Below are 19164 nucleotides of genomic sequence, written 5' to 3' on the forward strand. Positions count from 1 at the left end.
GCTCCCCTGCCCCTCCTTTCCATGCCCTCCCTTTCCATCCCTCTCTAGTCTGCACCACCCCCAGGCAAAATATTGCTACTTCACGGCTCCAAATCTGGTCTCTTTTGAATATATTATTTATTTTCTTTGACTAAAAGGCATAAAGTCAAAGTGATTTTGCGCAAAAAAAAAAAAAAAAAAAAAAAAAATTGGGAAAAAAGTGTGAACCTTCATACTGTTATGCTACATTGAGATCTGACCATTAATCACCTACATGAGTTGTATGCTTCATATAAAATGTTTATTCACCACTCCCTTAAAAAAACCTGCTGCCACCTCTTGCCTTCATTTAGCAGGAGATAACGGTTTAATCGGAATACTTTCTACAAGGTTAAAAAGTATCAGTAGTTTTTTTCTCTCCTCTCTAGATTCTGGATTTATTTCCCACATGACATCCCTTATTGCAATATCTAACAGTAAAAATACCGACTGTTTGACCTCAGAAGACTCTTGAATGTATCTTTTATGTTGAAATGGTCTGTTTGGGATTTAGGCCTAACATTAATAATAGATAGCAGTTGCTTTTAGTTATTGCAAAATTTAAAAAAAATTTTCCCTAACAAACTTCCAAAGTTCCTATTTTAGTAACTTGTGGAAGTTGGAATGAAACTTTTCCAACCACTCTGGCAAGGTTCACAATTGCATATGGATAAGTTGCAAAGTGTAAGATAATTTGAATGAGTTACCACTACAGTGAAAATGCTGAGATTCAAAGGCTGAAGTTCTAGCTGGCAAAAGTTTGCAACACATACAACTTGTAGATAATACCACTGTGCTGCAGTAGTAGGATACATTAGCATCTTCTCAAGTGAGCTCTCAAAAGAAAAATTTATATTTTGGGATGGTACATATAGGAGGATACCTGTGTATCCATGCAGGCCAAGGGCATACATGTCAGGTATTTCACAAAGTTGGATTCTCTTGGTTCTTGAACTATTATCACGTTAAAAAAGTTGTTTGTTTTTTAAAGACATATTTGGCAGTGCGATTGATATATTCACTAGGCCTTCATCTGGAAATACCACTAAGAGAAACGCTTACTTAGTGTAACAGTTTGTGAAGAAAATATACACTAAATAGTGAATGAGGGCCATATATTTTATGAGTTCTTCTTTTAAAAATTGATTTACAATTTATTTAATTTGCTGGAATATTTATAGAGCTTTAGAGCCAGTTTTTAAAAGAAAAACTTAGGTAGTTTATTGGTCGTTAAAGAAAGTCCACTAAGCACAGTGATAAAAGTGCTCTAAATGAAGGAATAAACTTCATATATGTGTATGCAATTTAAAAAAACTTAACCAGGAAAATGCCAGATATCTTATTTTAATCCATATAGGCATATCATAACCAAATCATGTACCTGGCCATAGAATGATAACAGTAGAAATTTATAGGTGAACCTTTGAGAAGTAGTTCCAGGCATATCAGCATTCAGTGGTTCTTAAACTTGGCTTACTTACAAACAGATCAACGTTTTAGGTGTTGATTCGAAGTCATACCACTTTTGAAACAGGTTTTCAGGTTTGTTTTTATTGGTGGCTGTAACTCTCTCACCGAGTACATATGTAAAAAATATTCTTTGTTTTCTCGTGAATATTTTGAAATATTACGTAGCTTATGACTGTATGTGCAGCAACAAGATTTGTAAAGGCATACTGCTTTTTTTTTTTTTTTTTAAACTAATATATACTATGCCAGGACATTTCCCACAAGCTAATGATATTCTTTAGTTTTGATGTTCTGGAATATTTCTAATTGTCAGTTGAGAAAGATAGCTAGCACTTTAATTGTGCACGTGAGTAAAGTTATACAAAATATTGTGCTCTTTTATTGGCACAGCCTTGAAACCTTTGGGGAGTAATAAGTTGTAAATACTTCTGATGCAAAATTGGGGACTTAGATTATTCTTAATAATTAGTTGACGTAGTTGGCCTCATTTAAAGATTTTTATGCTGAGATATATGGGCATTTGGTTGGCAGGTAAACAAAATCCTTTTGAACACGAATGAATGCAGTTTGCAATTCTCTGAGAAGGATATTGGGAGTATCTTCAAGCATATTAGAATGTTTATTTAAATGCATATTAGAATGTTTATTTAAAATGTTTATTAATAAAGCTTTTTAATAAGATATCGTTTTAACATAAATATGAATTGTTTGGAACTAAGTTATTCTCTGCATTAGAAAATAGGGCTGAGATTTTAAAATGAAATCCTTTTGGTGAAAGCTCACTTTGTAGTTAAGGTAGACCCCAGGAGTTCTTTGCATAATACCATACAGCTTTGGTCCCTAGCATGTCCTGTGTATATAAGAAAATCAGTCAGTGTGAAGGACTGTTTCAAACCCAAAATTTATGTATTTTAGAGCATTTCAAGGATGAGCTCAGAATTTAGTAATGTTTAAATGCTTTGCGGTTTGGCGTGTACCTTATTAGATAAACTGTGACTTGAAAAATACTACCCCTCTGCCCCCCAATTTCTCTCTTCTCCAGTATGGCAGTAAGAAAGATTCTCAAACATCAGAAATTTAAAAATGCTAATGGTTTTTGGTAAAGAATAATATAATTCTTGTATTTTTCTCTGTTTCCTCTCCACTTAAAGAATGCTCACATGTTATAAAAGCTGACTTTTCTTTTGGATTATTTTATTGAAAAAGAGCAGTTTTCAAAGCTAAACTTGAAATACAAAGCCTGAAATTTGTTTAGAGAAGAAAGAAATAAATGTCAATAATTGAAATGATTTATTATGTATCATATTAATTTATACTTTAAAAAATTGTCATACGTAGTATTTAGATGATTGGTTATAATTTACAATATTTTAACAGACTTCATTGTTAAAATATTTAATCAATTTTAACCACTAAGTTTACATTTGAACATTTAAAAATTTAATAATTGCTTTAATAGTAATAATATTTTGAATATCGCAATTTTGTCTCTAAAGTGTATATTTACATGGATATTAAGAACTGGAAAAGAGTGTGTTTTATATTTGTCTGTCGCACACCCTTCTAAGAAAGTCATCAACTACCTCTGATTTTCTTATCCTCCTTTATTTGAAAGTAAATAATTGATCTTTTGGGGGGTGTTGTGCGGCGGAGAGAAGTTATGTAAGATTAGTGTGGGTTGGTTAATCAAAAGTTAGATGTACTCAGATAGCTTTGTGGAGGTTGCTGTTAATTTTTTTTTAATTTTATTTTTATATTTACTAAGAAAATGTCAAGCAAAAGAATAAAAAATTTTAATAAAACAGTAGGAAAAATTTTAATATTTTAAATTCAATATTATTTCCAAATTACTTGAATTTTAAGAGGCAACCATGAAGGTTTTCCTAGAGTCTTGTAATCTTTGTATATACCAGGTTCTCTGTTTTCCTCTGGGAAAAAGCCTGAAATATTATTTTCGAAAATTAAATAATTCTTTTTTCTTAGGGATGATCATTACTGAAGGCATTTCACAATCATATCAGTAAATTAAATGTATTTAGTTGCATCACTATTGTCACAGTGACACATTCTGTTTACTATCTGGCATGTACTTTTTGTTTTTTTTCTTTTTTCCCCCTTTTTGTTTCATTGCTATAGTATCAGCAATTATGTCTTGGGCATAGATATTTTAGTCTGATGAATATTAGATTTATCTCTTCTTTATGGTCCCTGCCATAATGATCTAGGTTTTTGACAAAAAAAAAAAAAAAAAAAATTATGTGCAATCGTAATACTTAAAAGGGAATTAAGATGTTACCAAAATGACTAAGAAACATCATAGTTTACATGCAATGTTTTTAGAGGGAAAGTCTTTATTTTCATTGATTGCAGAGATGATTTTTGCTCCTAGACTTTCATAAACATTGACTGGCATCTGAATGTTTAGGGTTTGCCAATCTGGCGGCCGAGCCCTGGCTGTACTACAAGTAGTGAGGTCAAGGCTGGAGCAAAATTAGATATGCCTTCCTTGAAATAGGGTTAAGATTATATATTGTTATAAGCATTTTAATAAATTTCACTTAACTATCTAAAGGATGAGAGACTGAGGCCTGACCATTGAATCTGGGCACTTTGGTGAACATGCTAAAATATTTTTTAATTTTCTTCTTTTAGTTGTGAGAAATGATACTGGTGTTTGTTTTTTTTTTTTCTCCACCCCGCCCCCCACCTTCACCCTTCTCGGGCTTTCTATAGGGATCCTATATATGATTTTGGTAATATAATGCTTGAACCAAATTTCAAGTGAAATAAAGATATGTATATATATATTTAAGGAGATCATCTGAAAAAAGTTGTTTCCTTTTGTTTTCAGTCTATTCATATTTATGTTTTTATTCATTTCCCTAGGATGAATTTCATCCTTTCATTGAAGCACTTCTGCCCCACGTCCGAGCCTTCGCCTACACATGGTTCAATCTGCAGGCCCGAAAACGAAAATATTTCAAAAAACATGAAAAGCGTATGTCAAAAGAAGAAGAGAGAGCTGTGAAGGATGAGTTGCTAAGTGAAAAACCAGAGGTCAAGCAGAAGTGGGCATCTCGACTTCTGGCCAAGTTACGGAAAGATATCCGACCTGAGTACCGAGAGGATTTTGTGCTTACAGTTACAGGGAAAAAGCCTCCATGTTGTGTTCTTTCCAACCCAGACCAGAAAGGCAAGATGCGAAGAATTGACTGCCTCCGCCAGGCAGATAAAGTCTGGAGGTTGGACCTGGTTATGGTGATTTTATTTAAAGGTATTCCGCTCGAAAGTACTGATGGCGAGCGCCTTGTAAAGTCCCCGCAGTGCTCTAATCCAGGGCTCTGTGTCCAGCCCCATCACATAGGGGTTTCTGTTAAGGAACTCGATTTATATTTGGCATACTTTGTGCATGCAGCAGGTAAGTGCAATGGTGAGAAGTTGTTCCACTTTCTTGTGTGTATTTCTTTCCTGATGACCTCTGTATATGCCATTCCTGAACACCCTAAGTTGTAGGCCAGGTATTTACAGACAGTGCGGTTTCAAAGGTGGGCCAAAGTCAGAATGGCCAGAATCCCCATTGTCTGAGGTGTCATCTTCGTTTGGGTGAAAAAGCATAGCTTTGAAAGAACTATCACTAAGTTCAGTTCTTTTGGCAAGTAGTATCATCAAAGGTGTTGGGTAGTCAGTTATGCGATATGTTTAAATCACATTTTTTGATGTTGGGTGAGAGAAGCCTCATAAAAACCCTTGTAACAAAGAGTATATTTTAACTGGCAAGTGATCTACTTGAAAAGCATTTAGTTTGGTAGTGAGGTAATATTTTTAGCGGCCTTTCTTCAGGGAGTGTTTTTAACCTACTGGGGCCTCTTGAACCTCTTGCTAATTAAGAGGTTGGAGGTAAGATTACTATCAAATTGCTGATAGTTTATGAAGGAGAAAAGAATTACATTAATACATTAACTTAGTAGCTTTGTATTTAGGAACTTTTAGTGTTGTCTGAGATAAGCTAAGGGAAAAAGCAAACCAGCTCTTTAAGTAACTGATGGAGAGGTTAACCTTAAAAGTAACAAACCTGTATAGTGTATGAGTGCATTGAAAAATTGGTATTGATAATTGATTTAGTGAGTTGCTTTGATTCGTAATAAAATTATTTATTGTTGCAAGGCTGTTTTTAAGACATGTTTTACCTGTGCACATTACAGCATTTCGGGTAGCATTCAGGATAAAACTATTGAGGATTGGATAAAATAATGCATTTTTTACTTTGTTCCTTTCGTCTTGTTTTAGACAAAAGGCTCATTGTGTTATGTGAAAGCTCAGGTCTAGTGTGACTTGTTGACTTTTTATAGGTACATATTGGTCTTGCTAGATTATCTTCATGGCAGTTACTTGGGTCAGATGGGAGAAGGAAGGTTGTAGAATCCTACCAGTAGATTGTTTTGGGGTTCATGTAATTATGTATTTTTTCACAAAGGAGAAAGATAGTACCTGTAAAATCAACACTGTATTGTTTTGCCAAAACATTTTTAATTCTCAAAATGTGAGCTGTTTTTTAAAGAACTCAGCGGAAATCCTAATCTCTATTATTTTTCTCAATATATGTTTTAGAAAGAGAACTTTTGTTATCCATCTGTCCTTACATAAGAAACTGGAGAAATTAACTTTGCAAGCATGTCGCATCATCATTTGCATTCTGTTGGCAGGGGATAGATGCGTATTTTAGAGGATGTGATCTGTAAGTGTTTCAAATATTTGGGTTTCTGAAAATGTATACTTAATTATAAGAAGTGCCTGTTGCTTTACACAGTTCTGGTTGGTGAAAATGAAAAAAGCAACACCTTTCACATGGCCCCTAAACAGGAAAAGTAGCCTCCTCTTAACCCCCTTTCCATCCTATTGTTCTTATTTTGTTTTTTTTTTCTGTTGAATAAGCAAAGTTAAAATTTTTAAAAATTTATTTGCACGTGTAAGTGGAGATTCTGATAGGGAAAGGCAAGGTGCAAAAAAAAAAAATGCTTTCAAAGAGCCCTCTTTAAAATCTTAAGTTTAATCTTTTCAGTATTTAGAAAAGTCAACAATTTATAAATTATAACAAATGCTTTATAAATTATAATAAATGCTCTAATTGAAAATTGAGGGTGTCAACAGGTGAAGCATATCATTGTTTGTGTTTCTTTACAGGGTAACATCAAAATGAAATATAATATGTTTTTATCAGTATGAGCAGCATCTGTTCTAAGTTTTAGACGTGAACATTTACCTTAGATTTAAAGAGATGTAACCTTTCTAGCTATTGCTGTTACATGTATTCTCTTTCGTTGTTGTTGTTGTTGTTACTGTGCTCTTGTTCCAAATCCTTGAGCTTGCAGTTGCTGTTTTTTTCAGTACCCGAAGGGTTATGTTGGCAAAATGACGTGTAGAAGGTTGCTTAGGAGAGTTAGCATCCTTATTGCTTATGAAAGATTTATTGACAGCAACATGGATCAGACTACCTTTGGTTTGGTTTTCCTGGTGTATCCCAGAATCCCTTGTTAAGCCTGAACACCAGCCAAGTGTTAGGCCATTGGCTTTTACCGAAGCGCAGTGATGGCTGCTTCTCTGTGCGCGCAACAGGACGATTGCAAAAGAAAATATTAGGAGCCTTTTGTCTGAAGATATTTCAAGTTTGAATACAGAGATTTAGAGACCTGTTATTTGTGGAAGAGAAGCTGCCAATACAAATATGAGGTAGATCGGTCAACTTACATACAACTGATTTGACAAGCATCTGTTATAATACTGAAGATTTGTAAACACTAAACAATGTTTTTACCTCCTTAAAAGTTTTGAGAACTTGCCAGTATTGGCAGGAGGCAGAGACTCTGAAACGTGCTTCAAGAAACATGCCAAAACCATTGTGGCCTTTTCACCTATAGTATGTTTCTTTTCTCTCTCTCTCTTTCTTTTAAAATGTTATATGTTTTTTTTTCTTCCAAAAAAATCTTATTTTTCCCCTAGGTGGCCACCAAAATGAGATCTTTTTTTCCTTCTAAAAATGCGTACAGCATTTTATCGCTTTATGCCTCGGCCTCTTTGATAGGAAGTTGAAATCTTGGAACACACATGTAAATGCTGGAAGTTAATGCAGAATCAATCATTTTTTGAATGTAGAAGTGATTTAAGATGTAGTGAGACGCTAAAATACAATACATAAACTACATTCCATTTTTTTCCCTCTAAATCCAGCGGCATTATAACCATGTGAATTTTGTGGCTGATAAACAGTAACAAGTGTAATGAAATCAGTGATTCTATAAGCCTGAGAATTTCATCTCGTTAAAAGTATAAAAGAGTAAAATCATTTTATGCCCTTAGTTTGGTCTCTATTTGAGTTGTCTTTCTTATGTATCATATGAAAACTTGGAGATATTATGTTATTGTGGCAAATGGTTTTCTTCGTGGGCGTGTAACAGTAAAGCTAATTTATGACCAGTCTTTACCAGATGATCTGTATCAGAATCTACAATATACCCGGCACGTGGCAAGGTCACAATTTAAGTTGTTAAGGTCATAACCTTAGCCACCAGGCATTTGACCTTTTAGATAAAGTTAACCTTTGTTCATTAGTAGGCACTCAACCGAGAACTTTCTGGAGAGTTTTTTTTTTTTTTTTAAACTGCTTCTGTATAACTTCTGGTAATGTAATGAGAATCTAGAAAGGTTTTTAGTTGAGTTAGTTAAATTTTGTGAGAGGTTAGACTTTTTAAGAGTCTTAGAGATAGGTTACTGTATGTAGGCCATAGGATGACTGTCACAATTTATTTTTGATATTTATTACCTGCTGCGGGGTAGAATGGAAGCTCTGAGGCAGCTGTGTGGAGAAGTTTAAAAACTAAAATTAAACAAATAGAATTACGTTTAATTCAACTAAGGCCTTTGCTAATTTTCAAGTAGCATTAGGCTCAAAAGCTATGGCACAATGAAAATCTTCACTTTTTGCAGATGAGGAATTTTCAAAGATCAGAAGTTATTTTTAGCGGTCTTAAAATTCACTTTGAAAGACTACTAAGTGACTGAAATTTGTCAGACAATTGCTGTAATTGTTAATTAGCAAGTGACAGAACAAATTGAATTTGTCCTAATGGTAGCACAAGTACTTGTTAGTTTTAAGTTGTAGAAGTGAACATTTTTGCACAGTAGTGTTTTAGTACAATAAATACTGATTACGTATTGCTACCATGCTACCTGTTACTACTTTTACTTAGTTTTGCTTGGACTAGGAATAGCAAAGTTCCTGTCACTCACTGAAAGAGCTGTTGCAGTGCTTCGGAAATCTGGTATCTGTCCTGTAAACTTGTATGGTAGTCTTACTGATTACCACAACACCTGTACCATATTGTTCACTTAATTATGCTGGCATGAATGCTCATTTAAAATTATTTACATTACTTCTAGTTTTGCTCTGATAGTCATGTATTATTCCATTTCAACAAAGAGAGAGACAGACTCCCATTCAGGTGCATTTTAGTTTTATTTTGGCTTCATGATTACCATTCCTTCATATAGTAATAGAGAAAGCCGTGATATGCAGATAGACCAGATGGTCATGTTGACAGATTGAGAATTCACTTCCTACTGCTTCAGAGCAGGTGTAAGATTAGGAGTGTCTGTGTATGAGCGTGTGTGTGCTTCGTGTGCATGTGTGTGCACATCCAGGCTGCACTCAGAGTGCTGTTTAGAGCAGTGGGAATGATATATATATTTTTAAAGCTGGTTCTTTAAATACACAGTAACTATATACATAAAGTTATCAGTGTATATAGCATAATTATTGTAGGAATTTTTAGGTGAACGATGTTAGACTGTTACAGTTTATAATTTTATGCCAAATTATGATAATTTCTTAATTTTTAGGTAACTTAATCACATGAGTTTGTGGCAGTATTGCATATCTAAAATATATTCAATATTTTTTTTTAGCAGGTGTATGTGTGTATGTATGTGTTTACGCTCAAGTGTAGGACTAGACATTATGTAATTAAACTTCTTCAGTACCTTAATAAACTCCTTGGTAGAAGCTGTGCAGTTAGTTCTTGTGATTTATAATAATAAACTGTGTTTGGAAAAAGAAGACTAATAATATACAGTGATATTTAAAATTAATAGAATAAGTTCCATCCTATCTCAAATTCTAACTCTAACTTTGTATGAAACTCGTGATGGATTTTGTGGCTGATAGATCTCCTATAAATTATTGGTATATAGAAACAGTTTTAGAAAATTTTGTTTACCTTTTTGTCTTTCATTTCTTTAAAGGACATAGCACTAACAACAAACTTGAGCTACATATCGCTTTATATCCTTAAGTCTTTTCTGTGTGACTTGAGGATAGTAACAATACCCTTTATTTAGAATTTAGTAACAATATCCTTTATCTTTAATGTAGTGAAAAAGATGGAAATTCAAAGGCAGGGAATAGGAGAAAGAGTTGTTCTGGAGTAAACCTATGAACGGAGGAGGTCAGCTCATTTATGGCTAAGAGGTTTGAGTGTTGGTAAGAAATTTCTCAATGCTGCTGGCTTGGATTTGCCTTGTCTTCTTTTCCACCCAGTGATGAATAGCATTAATTTAAACCTATTTAGGGCTAGTGTGGGAGAAACCACAGCCTTTGTTGTGGTCATTGCTGTACACAGTAGGACTGGGTGTTTCACTTGGTTAAGGCCTCAAGCTGCTTCCAGAACACTCAGAACAGCCTGTCGGCTTTAAAAAACTTTCACGGAAGCAACAACAATTCTAATTGCTCACAAATGTTAATATAGATTATTGAAAACAATTTTGAGGATTAGAATAGGGAAAAAAAAACCAAAATACAGATTGAATGCAGTGGATGTGCTAAACACTGGTTTATTATCATTTCAGCAGTAATTTTTCCATGGCTATTTAGAGGTTAGACCTTGCTTTTAAATATATTATAAATTGTAAATCCTTGGGAGGTGGGGTAAGGGGAAGGAAGAAGTCAGGAGGAGGAGGAAGAGAATGAATGAACTGGTATGCTTTGTTAAGAGAAACATAAAACTGTGAACTTAATCGCAAGTGGAGATGCTCTGAAAAGTGTTTTGGTTTAAGTAATGACTGTAAGAGGATCCCGAGCAGCAAGATATCAAGTGGAGAATTTTATAATCTACCTCTCTACAATTTTTTGCATAGTTTGTTTTAGACTGAAAGACTATTTGGGGCTTTTGGAGTTTCTATTCAGATTTTTAGAAAGAAAAGTTTCACAAAAATTCTTTTTAGCACTTAGGGTCCAGTTAGGGACACTGTGACACACATAAACTTGAAAAAGGGCTATTGAGATGTTTATTATTATTACCATTCTGCCATTTAAGGTGACAGCTTACAGCGTTGTCAACTTTTTGGCTGTCTTCCACTAAGGCAACTGTAAAATACAAATTAGTGATCCAAACTATAGTTTCCCTGAACTTACCAGAATTCTCTAGCCGCTACTAAGACAGAAATGATTTTTTTCCCCTGGATTTTCCCCAAAATATTAGAAAATGATGCTTTATGTTTTGTTATGATAATTCCACAGGATGACAGTATATTTTATCTAACACAATTAGTCTTCTCATTCTAATGAAATAAACATGGCTTGTGAGGCAAAGAAATAAGTCTACAAATAACAAATTGAGGCAACTCTTTTGCAGAGGATATTTTTGCCATTCTGTTTGAGAAAGAAGCAAAATAAGATAGAATTAAAAGCAGTTCATTTGAGTTACGTATTTTGGTGAGTGTTGGACTTATTTAACATGTAGTACATTGCTAATCCCAAACCCAGAAATGATTAGGATGATCATAATACCCAGAGGCTGAAGCGAAATAGCTAATGTCTTTGCAAACTTTAAACTTATTTCTCTTCATGTCTTTTACATGCCTTCTAGTGGCAAATATTTTGGATCTCCATCAATTGAGAGTTGAGAAAAGGAGATGGATGGAAAAAAGGAAGGAAGAAAGGGAGGAAGGCAAATGACTTTTATTATTTGTTTCACAGCAGGCAGTATACTAAGTTTTGCCGTGTTGTACATTTCTTTTTTCTTCTTTTTTTCAACTTCATAACAGTATTGTGAATAAGTAATACACCCTCCATTTGGATAAGTGAAAATAAAGTCTCAGAGTGGCAAAGTCACTTGTGCAGAGCAGGATTAAACTCAGGCCTTCTGATTCTAACTCCTTTGCTCTTAAAAATAAAATTTAGATCCATTCTACATCCCTCTTTCTATCCTGTTGTTTGGGGTTGGATGTCATTTAAATGGCATCACACACCTACCTTGAATCAAAGAGGAAATAAGTCAAAATCCGAACACTTCCCACGGAGATATTTTACTGTGGAGTTCAGTCCTTAGCTAATAGAATGAGGCCACACTCTGTTAGGAGAGGGAAAAATGGCCTCGTGCTTGTCAGTGTTGGGGTGAAAACCTGGAATGACTTGTTCTTTCTTATTTTTTAGATTGTCCAAGTTTAGTGAATAGAAGTATTATGACACAGATGTAAGAATTTTTTATTTTAACATTTTGATAAGATAAAGTTAGATGAATTGGTTCTAGATGCTTTGAGAAGCCATTGAAAATTAAAGCAAACCTTATTTTAAAGATCAAAGTTTCATGTAATAGTTTGCACTAGGTAGTTTTTTTTAAAAAAAATATTTTCTTCTATGCACGAGATACATCTTTCTAACTTCCTTTAATTAGATTTTAAAAATTTAAATTTACTTTGCTTCGAAATAATTCTTTGATTATGGCCTTATGTATAATTATTAAAAAGAAGGAAAAAAAATGGAGTTTTTTTAGTTAAAAAGTTTTTGTAATTTAAAATAGAAAGGAAAAAAATGAAAGTAGGGATGAAAGTAGCTTCATCTTAATGTTCTTAAATGACTGATTTATTGACAGATTTATTTAATACCCTTATTTTTATTTCTTTAAACTTAGGCAAGATTAGCTCTTAATGACTTCAGTGCAAAAACTCAAAGCCTCGTTTAACATGAATTTATATTTGTAAATAGAAAAAAAAAGACTAACAAAATATAATTTATACTACGTTAATTCATTTTATATATTAATTCTTCTAGGGTTTATTTAAAAAGCAAGTTGCCAAACTGGAACTTATGTTGAGTGAAATAGAAATGTAACTTTCTCTTTAAGTTTTTTAGAAATGCTAATAAATCTTGTTAGGGTTGTTGAGTATCAGTTATCCTGGAAGGGGAAATTTTAGGTGTATGAATAAAAGTGATTAAATTGGAGACAAAAAAGAATTGAATAAAGAAATAAGACTCATATACCTGTTGTCTTCTTCATCTAGTTCGAGACTGCCTGCCTTATGATGTTTTCTGGTAAAGGTTTATGATGGTCTCAAATAACCTGTAGTTTCCAGACATAAAACAGTTTTTGGGTCATACAGAGTCATAGACATATTTTAATGGATTTTTAAAAATGCTCTATGGGTTTAAAAAGTGAGATGAAATAAAAGTAACAATAAAACATTTAAAAGGTGAATACTATTTAAAATTTTGTATGTATGTCTGTGTAGCATCTGCCATTGTCAGGCTGTTGTCTTTGTTGCTATGGTTTAGGCGATTTTATTTCCTTTTGTAATTTTGCCAGCCGTGATTGGGTAGTGCAACATGTTCACGCCGGTGGGGAAGAGGTGTCTGTGGTGAGTCATATAGCTTGATCTGGGTTGTAATTTTCTGGTAAGGAAAGGTATTTGTCAGTGGATAATAGGAACTGTGGTGCTACAATATCAATTTTCATTTAATTTTTGAAATTAGAGACATGTTACTTAATATGGGAAACTAAGAACTATCTGTCTGTCTTATGTGCTAGCTTCTTCCCTCTTCCCGTGTTGGAAGCATTTAGAATTCTGTATTTTCATCTCAAAGAGATCAGTTATCTAATTTTAAGCTCTTAAATTAAACGAATATTGTACGTACAGGGCCCCATCGTTGTCACTGTGAAATATTCCATTGCTTTTCAAAGGAGCTGACATTACAGGTTCTTAGGTTGACAAATGCTCATCAACTTTTGTGAAAATTTTGGCTGCAGAAGGCGTAAAGTCAAAGGAGGGCAATGGACAGATGGATTTTAGGGTTGGGATGATATCAAGCCCTTCTTCGTGGCATTTTTAAATATTACAAATGAATGAGAAATGGAGATGCTTAAAGAGCTTACTATAGAATGATGATTAAGATAATTGTGTATGTGCATGTAAACCTTTGTAGTGTACACAGAGCTGTCTGGGCTCAGATATAATAGCAAATTAGCAATGAAAATTGTAAATTTTTTTTGTGGAGTACAATTCACAAATAATATTAGATATTAAAAATGTTGATGGAAAAGTATGTATCTGAGAATATATTTTTAGCATTAAGTAATTGGAAGTTAAAGATAAGTGGGTTACAAACATTGAAGATGAAGCAAAGATTCTGGATAAGAATTTGGCAAAAGCTGATCCACATCTTTGTATGACTGTGGCAAGATTTTTGCATAGATGCATATTATATAAACATTACTAAGTTACTAAAGTGTCTGATTGATTCATTTAGTTGGTTTTCTCTTCCCTTTTAAATGGTAGAGGTTCTGTTTTGGAAAGTAATTTCAAGTAACTTTTGAGAATGAAGTCTTTGTAACTCCATGCTGTTCAACAGCTAACTATTGTATGTACCTGTCAGCAAAAGATAGTCATTGCAATACTTTTATTGTATGGCCTTTTAATATGTGGCAAGGACTTTTATTAAGAATTCATTTTATTTTTAAATTTACTTCTTGAAGTCCCTCCCTTTCCCTAGCCAATCAAGAATTACAGGGGTTTTTAAGAAGATTCAAATAAATTTTTATTATTTTCTAGGCTCATTCAGGGTATAGACAAAGTCTTGTTTTTTTGTTTTTTTTTTTTAAAGTCTGGGATTCATGTTTTTTAGATTTTCTGTGAAATGCAGGAGGAAAAGAGATTAACGGAAAAGTGCCATCTCATTGAGCCCAGGATGTATACAGTTCTTTGGAGAATGAGGATATTGCAATCTGAAATGTTAGGGTTGAAGAACTAATTGTTCTAAAGATATTTGCCCCTCATCTCAGAAAAGACAGCAAACATGCAAAATGAATAAATGTAATCCTTTGTACTTTTACCACCTACATTTTTAAACTACAGTGACTCTGATTTCTCTAGAAAGGTCAGAGGTTTCAGACAGAAAGCTTTGTAATTCTTCAAAGAGAGACATTTTCAATTTTGCTATATAAAGACTGATTATGCATGCCTTTTTACTTTATTTGCAATTGAGCTTCAGAGGTGCTGGGGTGGGGGTGATGCTGAATAAGTCATGAGACATGTCATGAGACAGCAGTATTGGAAGGAAACATAGATTGGAGAGGAATATAAATTCACATTTCGAAATTCACATTTTTGGCCTTTCCTATCAATCACCTTATTTAAAAGTGAGGACAGAGCTGTGATAGTACATTTGGCTTTGTATTAGAGCATGCTATTACAGACTCTTTAAACACTTGGTCTAATTCAAGGAGTTTATATATTTGGGTGCTATTTCTTAGGATCAACTTTGTTGGTTTTCTGTGTTTTCTGAATTGTAGATACAGATTTCTTTGATTTTGTGTGAGTTTCTTTGTTTCTATTTTGTTTTCCTTTTGAACTTCTCCAAGTTTTGGAAAATTTTTTGTGTGGGGTGGTGGGGTGAGTAGAAATCTTAAATGACTTTTGTTGTGGATTACTCCTTGTTATTCAGGAAGTAGAGGTTCAGAGTGTTAGTAATTCACTCAAAGTCTTGCCAGTAATAGTAAGTGGCATGGCCAGATTTAAAGCCAGGTCCGTCAGACCTCAGATTTGTGTTAACTTCTATAATACTTAAATTGGCTTTTCTTATACATTATTTTATTAGCTCTTCATGTAAACCTTAAATTTTGGGTAGAAGAGCTTTTACAGTTTCCTTTATATAGATGAGTAAGCAAAGAGGTTGAGTAAAGTGTCCATGGTACATGGTTAGTAAGTTGTTACGGCTGCTAACTAGCTCAGAAGCTTCTGTCGCTTGTTTGTTCTCTCTGAGGTGTTTCTCAATATATCAAGCTCTCTAAGCTCTGCCTCAGAGTTTATGGATGGGATCAACAGTGTTCTCTGGGAGTACATAATTGTACTAAAGCCATTGTTTCCTTTGAAGTTTAAAATGAAGTGAGAAACTAGAGCTTTTTCTAGTTTGTCAATAGATTCAAAGTTTCACACTTTGGAGGAAACTTAGAGAAAACCTTCATTTTACAGGGGAGGAAAACGAAACTTAAGTCCATGCATCCCAGGAGCTCTGGAGATAGAAAATTCTTGTATAAATTGAAGAGCAGTATAGCATGCTATTACCATTTGCATAAAGGTGGATGCTTTTTGTTTGGGGTTGGCATAGGGGATCTATTTTTGGTTGCATTTATTGACAAATTCTACCATGTCATTGGCAACTTGGTTCAGCAAACATGTTTTGAGCATTTACTATCTATTAAACACTGTGCTAGGTGCCAATGATACAAAACTAAAGAAAATACTATGCGATGAGTTGATGCTATCTCAGATGTAATTTCTTCAGAAATTAGATTTAAAAGCTTTTGATGTTTTAAAATTAGGATCCTTCCAACTAATAGCCAATATGAAGTTTTAAACATTTGCAGAACCAGTTGCTGAAATCGCCTCTTTTACTGTGCAATTGGTGTATGTTTAGGAATTCTATCATGTGATGATACTTCTACTAAGTGTTAAATTTTTATTTTCTTATGTCAGAAATATCCATGTAAATGGGAGGAACATCCAAGCAGGCACAGGACAGGGCACAGGTGGTTTCTATTACTGTATAGTTCACTGAAACGTGTTTTCTCTAAAGAAAGCTGGTGATGCACAAAAAAAGTTCTGTTTTTTAAGGACATCTTTCTAGTAATGCTGAAGTATAAAACAGAGTTATAGGAAAACTAAACAGCAGGAGAATGAGGGAGTGAAAAACAGTAAGGAAAGGGAAGGCCTTGGAGAGCAAGCTGTGGTGAATTCATTTGGCAGTTGGTAGTAGTTCTTAAAACATAGCCAAGTCCTAGTAGCATAACCTAAATTCTCTATTTTGCTCCATCTCTGAAGAAAGTTAGCAGTCTTGAGACTTTTATACTGAAGTGGATTTTAAATTGTCCAAGATCTCAAGCTGCTTTGTCTTTCTTTCTCTCGTTAAAAGAAAACAGATACAGATATGCATTCAAACAGAAAGCATGGAAGAGGTCCTGTACGTGCGAGTGTTTGTGTGTTAACGGTTCAGGTGTGAGGCTCTTTTAGGAAAGTGTGTACAGATGGTGATAGGAAAGAGAAGAACTTTCGCATATCTAATAAATGAAATTCCAACAACGACACCAACAGCAGTCTGGTGGTCCCAAACATTATATATTGAAATTTTTTTGTTCTGTTATATCTGCTTGTTGTTTAATCTGAAAGTGAAGTCTATTTCTTCTCCAGCCATTAAATATGTGTGCTTTTCTTCATATAGAGAGAACAAATAATTTGTTCAGTAATTATTTTCAAAAGGCAGAAAATGTGTGTGTAACATTGAGAATGGCATGGGATTGTCATAGAAACTCATCTGAACACTGTAAATAAAAATGGCTGGGGATTAGTCACAGTAACGTGGGACTTCATGAAACTCAAGACACATTTCTTTGTTTTATAGTCAGTAAGAGAAGTGAGGCGAACTTGATAGAGTTCATGGGATGTTAGCCGTTCAGTTCCTCCAGGGAAAACCATGTTGTCTTCAGATGAATAAGCCACATGGATACAAATATCAGAATTCACCTGATGAGCTATACCTGATATTTCTTTTAAGTATCTTGATTCCAAATAATGAAAGTTTAAAAGTTTGAAAATCTCTGTTTTTTTCTACTAATCTTTAGACTCATCCCCTCCCTCTGTTTTCTTCCCCTATGTCTTATTTTCTTATAATATTGAATAGCATTTTTACATATCTGGCCTTATTCAGTTTTCTTTAGTCTCTCATGTTTTCATGTAATAAGATTAAAACTGAACACATCGATAAACAGCCTCACTTAATGCTATATATTTTATGTTATACATATAGAAATTGGAATTATGAGTCTGCAATATAACACCCTTTTTTCTGTTTTTTAATCTATTGTTTAGAAGGACATTTTTATAGTCTCATTGTCTAAGTCCAACATCTGGAAAATGGGTTGCTTATCTTTAAATTTGGACTGAATCCCCAGTTGTAGCCTCCCACCAGGGTGATGTTTCAATAAATGAATGCATTGGCCTTGAATCCTTGAACTTTTGGAGCTAGAAGCTGAAGTCTGAGATAGGGCTTCAGAACTTGTAGGAGCTAATGTAGTAGAATGGTTCATGCTTCAGACAAGCCCCCTTTCACAGTGCTGTACATTACTGAATGTTCTTGTTTGTAATCAAGATAATAGATACAATATTTAAATAAGGATAGGGTGTATTTAGACAAATGTGGGATAATTAAAGTGAGTCAATTATCTTTCTGGATTGAGTTAACCAGTGAATACAACTAACTTTGAAACTGAAGAGAGCACATGCAAAGACATAAATAAAAATATATGTCTGGAACATACAGGAGTACCCTGTCTTTCTTCCTGTCTTCCACAAGTCTCTACCCACACTTTATGTGTATGTGTGTGTGTGTGTGTGTGTGTGTGTGTGTGTATGTATGTATGTGTGTATATATATGTATATGTATATGTGTGTATATATTTCTTTTCCTTTTTCTTTTCTTTTTTCTTTTCTTTGTATTATTCCTTCTACTTGGAATGTCCTCACCCACCTTTAATTGGCTAACATTACTTAAGCCTTCTTTTCACCCCGGCATTGGGCTCAGGGCTCCTTCCCTACATCCCAATAGCATCCTGTTAGCACTATATTAGAGTACTCACCATTAGCACTTCCTGCATCATAATAAAATGACCAAGCTTCTAAATTGGGCCATGATTTCTTTATGAGCAGAGACTGGATTGTATTTTTTGGGTACCCCCGCATCCCTACGGGTCCATAGGGCCTGGCAATTAGTATATGCTTAGTATCTTTGTTGAGCTGGGGACTAAATGGGTTGAACAAAACAAAAAAAATGTGAGAAGCTGATAATATAAATTTTAAAACTAGGTAACATAATATAGTGTTTGGGTGTTTATTTCAGGGCTGAATTTAAGTCTATATATTTTTTTTGCTGGATAATTTTCCTTCTCACCCTATCATGCTAACTGATTTCTGTTTCTTTACCAAAATCTGGTTTCATGTTAACCTAAAGGGATTATTGACATGCAAATAATTATAATTCTGAAAAGTAAGGTTTGGTGGTGCTAGACTTATTTATAGAATATTATCAGGCTATTTGTTTTTCCATCTAAGATCCTGGTCTTGACTTTTATCTGAACTGCTTACCTAGAAAAGATGATTTGGAAGTGACAAGAGTAATATAGCCATTGTTCCAGCTTATGTGAGGAAATCATCTTTATACAAACAGTCACTTCTCAGGTACCAGCTGTGTGCTAGGTACTTAGCGAGGAGGGGACATACAGGATTTTTAGTTTCATGTTCTCGAATTTTTAAAGAGCATAATCTTGATTTAAAATGGAACCCTCTCAGGATGGACATACT

General features: G+C 34.0%; 1 protein-coding gene across 7 annotated transcripts in view; it reads left to right on the forward strand.

Annotated features, from left to right (window-relative positions):
* Nucleotides 1-19164, forward strand: part of NFIA (nuclear factor I A) — a 358991-nt gene that overhangs the window by 6639 nt on the left and 333188 nt on the right. For all 7 annotated transcript variants that reach the window (XM_023536201.1, XM_023536200.1, XM_011369530.2 and 4 more), the window contains one exon: nt 4375-4906. In XM_023536201.1, coding sequence (XP_023391969.1) covers nt 4375-4906 — 532 coding nt within the window. The remainder of the gene's footprint in view (nt 1-4374; nt 4907-19164) is intronic.

The sequence above is a fragment of the Pteropus vampyrus genome, unplaced genomic scaffold (genome assembly GCF_000151845.1).
Source record: "Pteropus vampyrus isolate Shadow unplaced genomic scaffold, Pvam_2.0 Scaffold151, whole genome shotgun sequence".
NCBI classification, from domain to species: domain Eukaryota; kingdom Metazoa; phylum Chordata; class Mammalia; order Chiroptera; family Pteropodidae; genus Pteropus; species Pteropus vampyrus.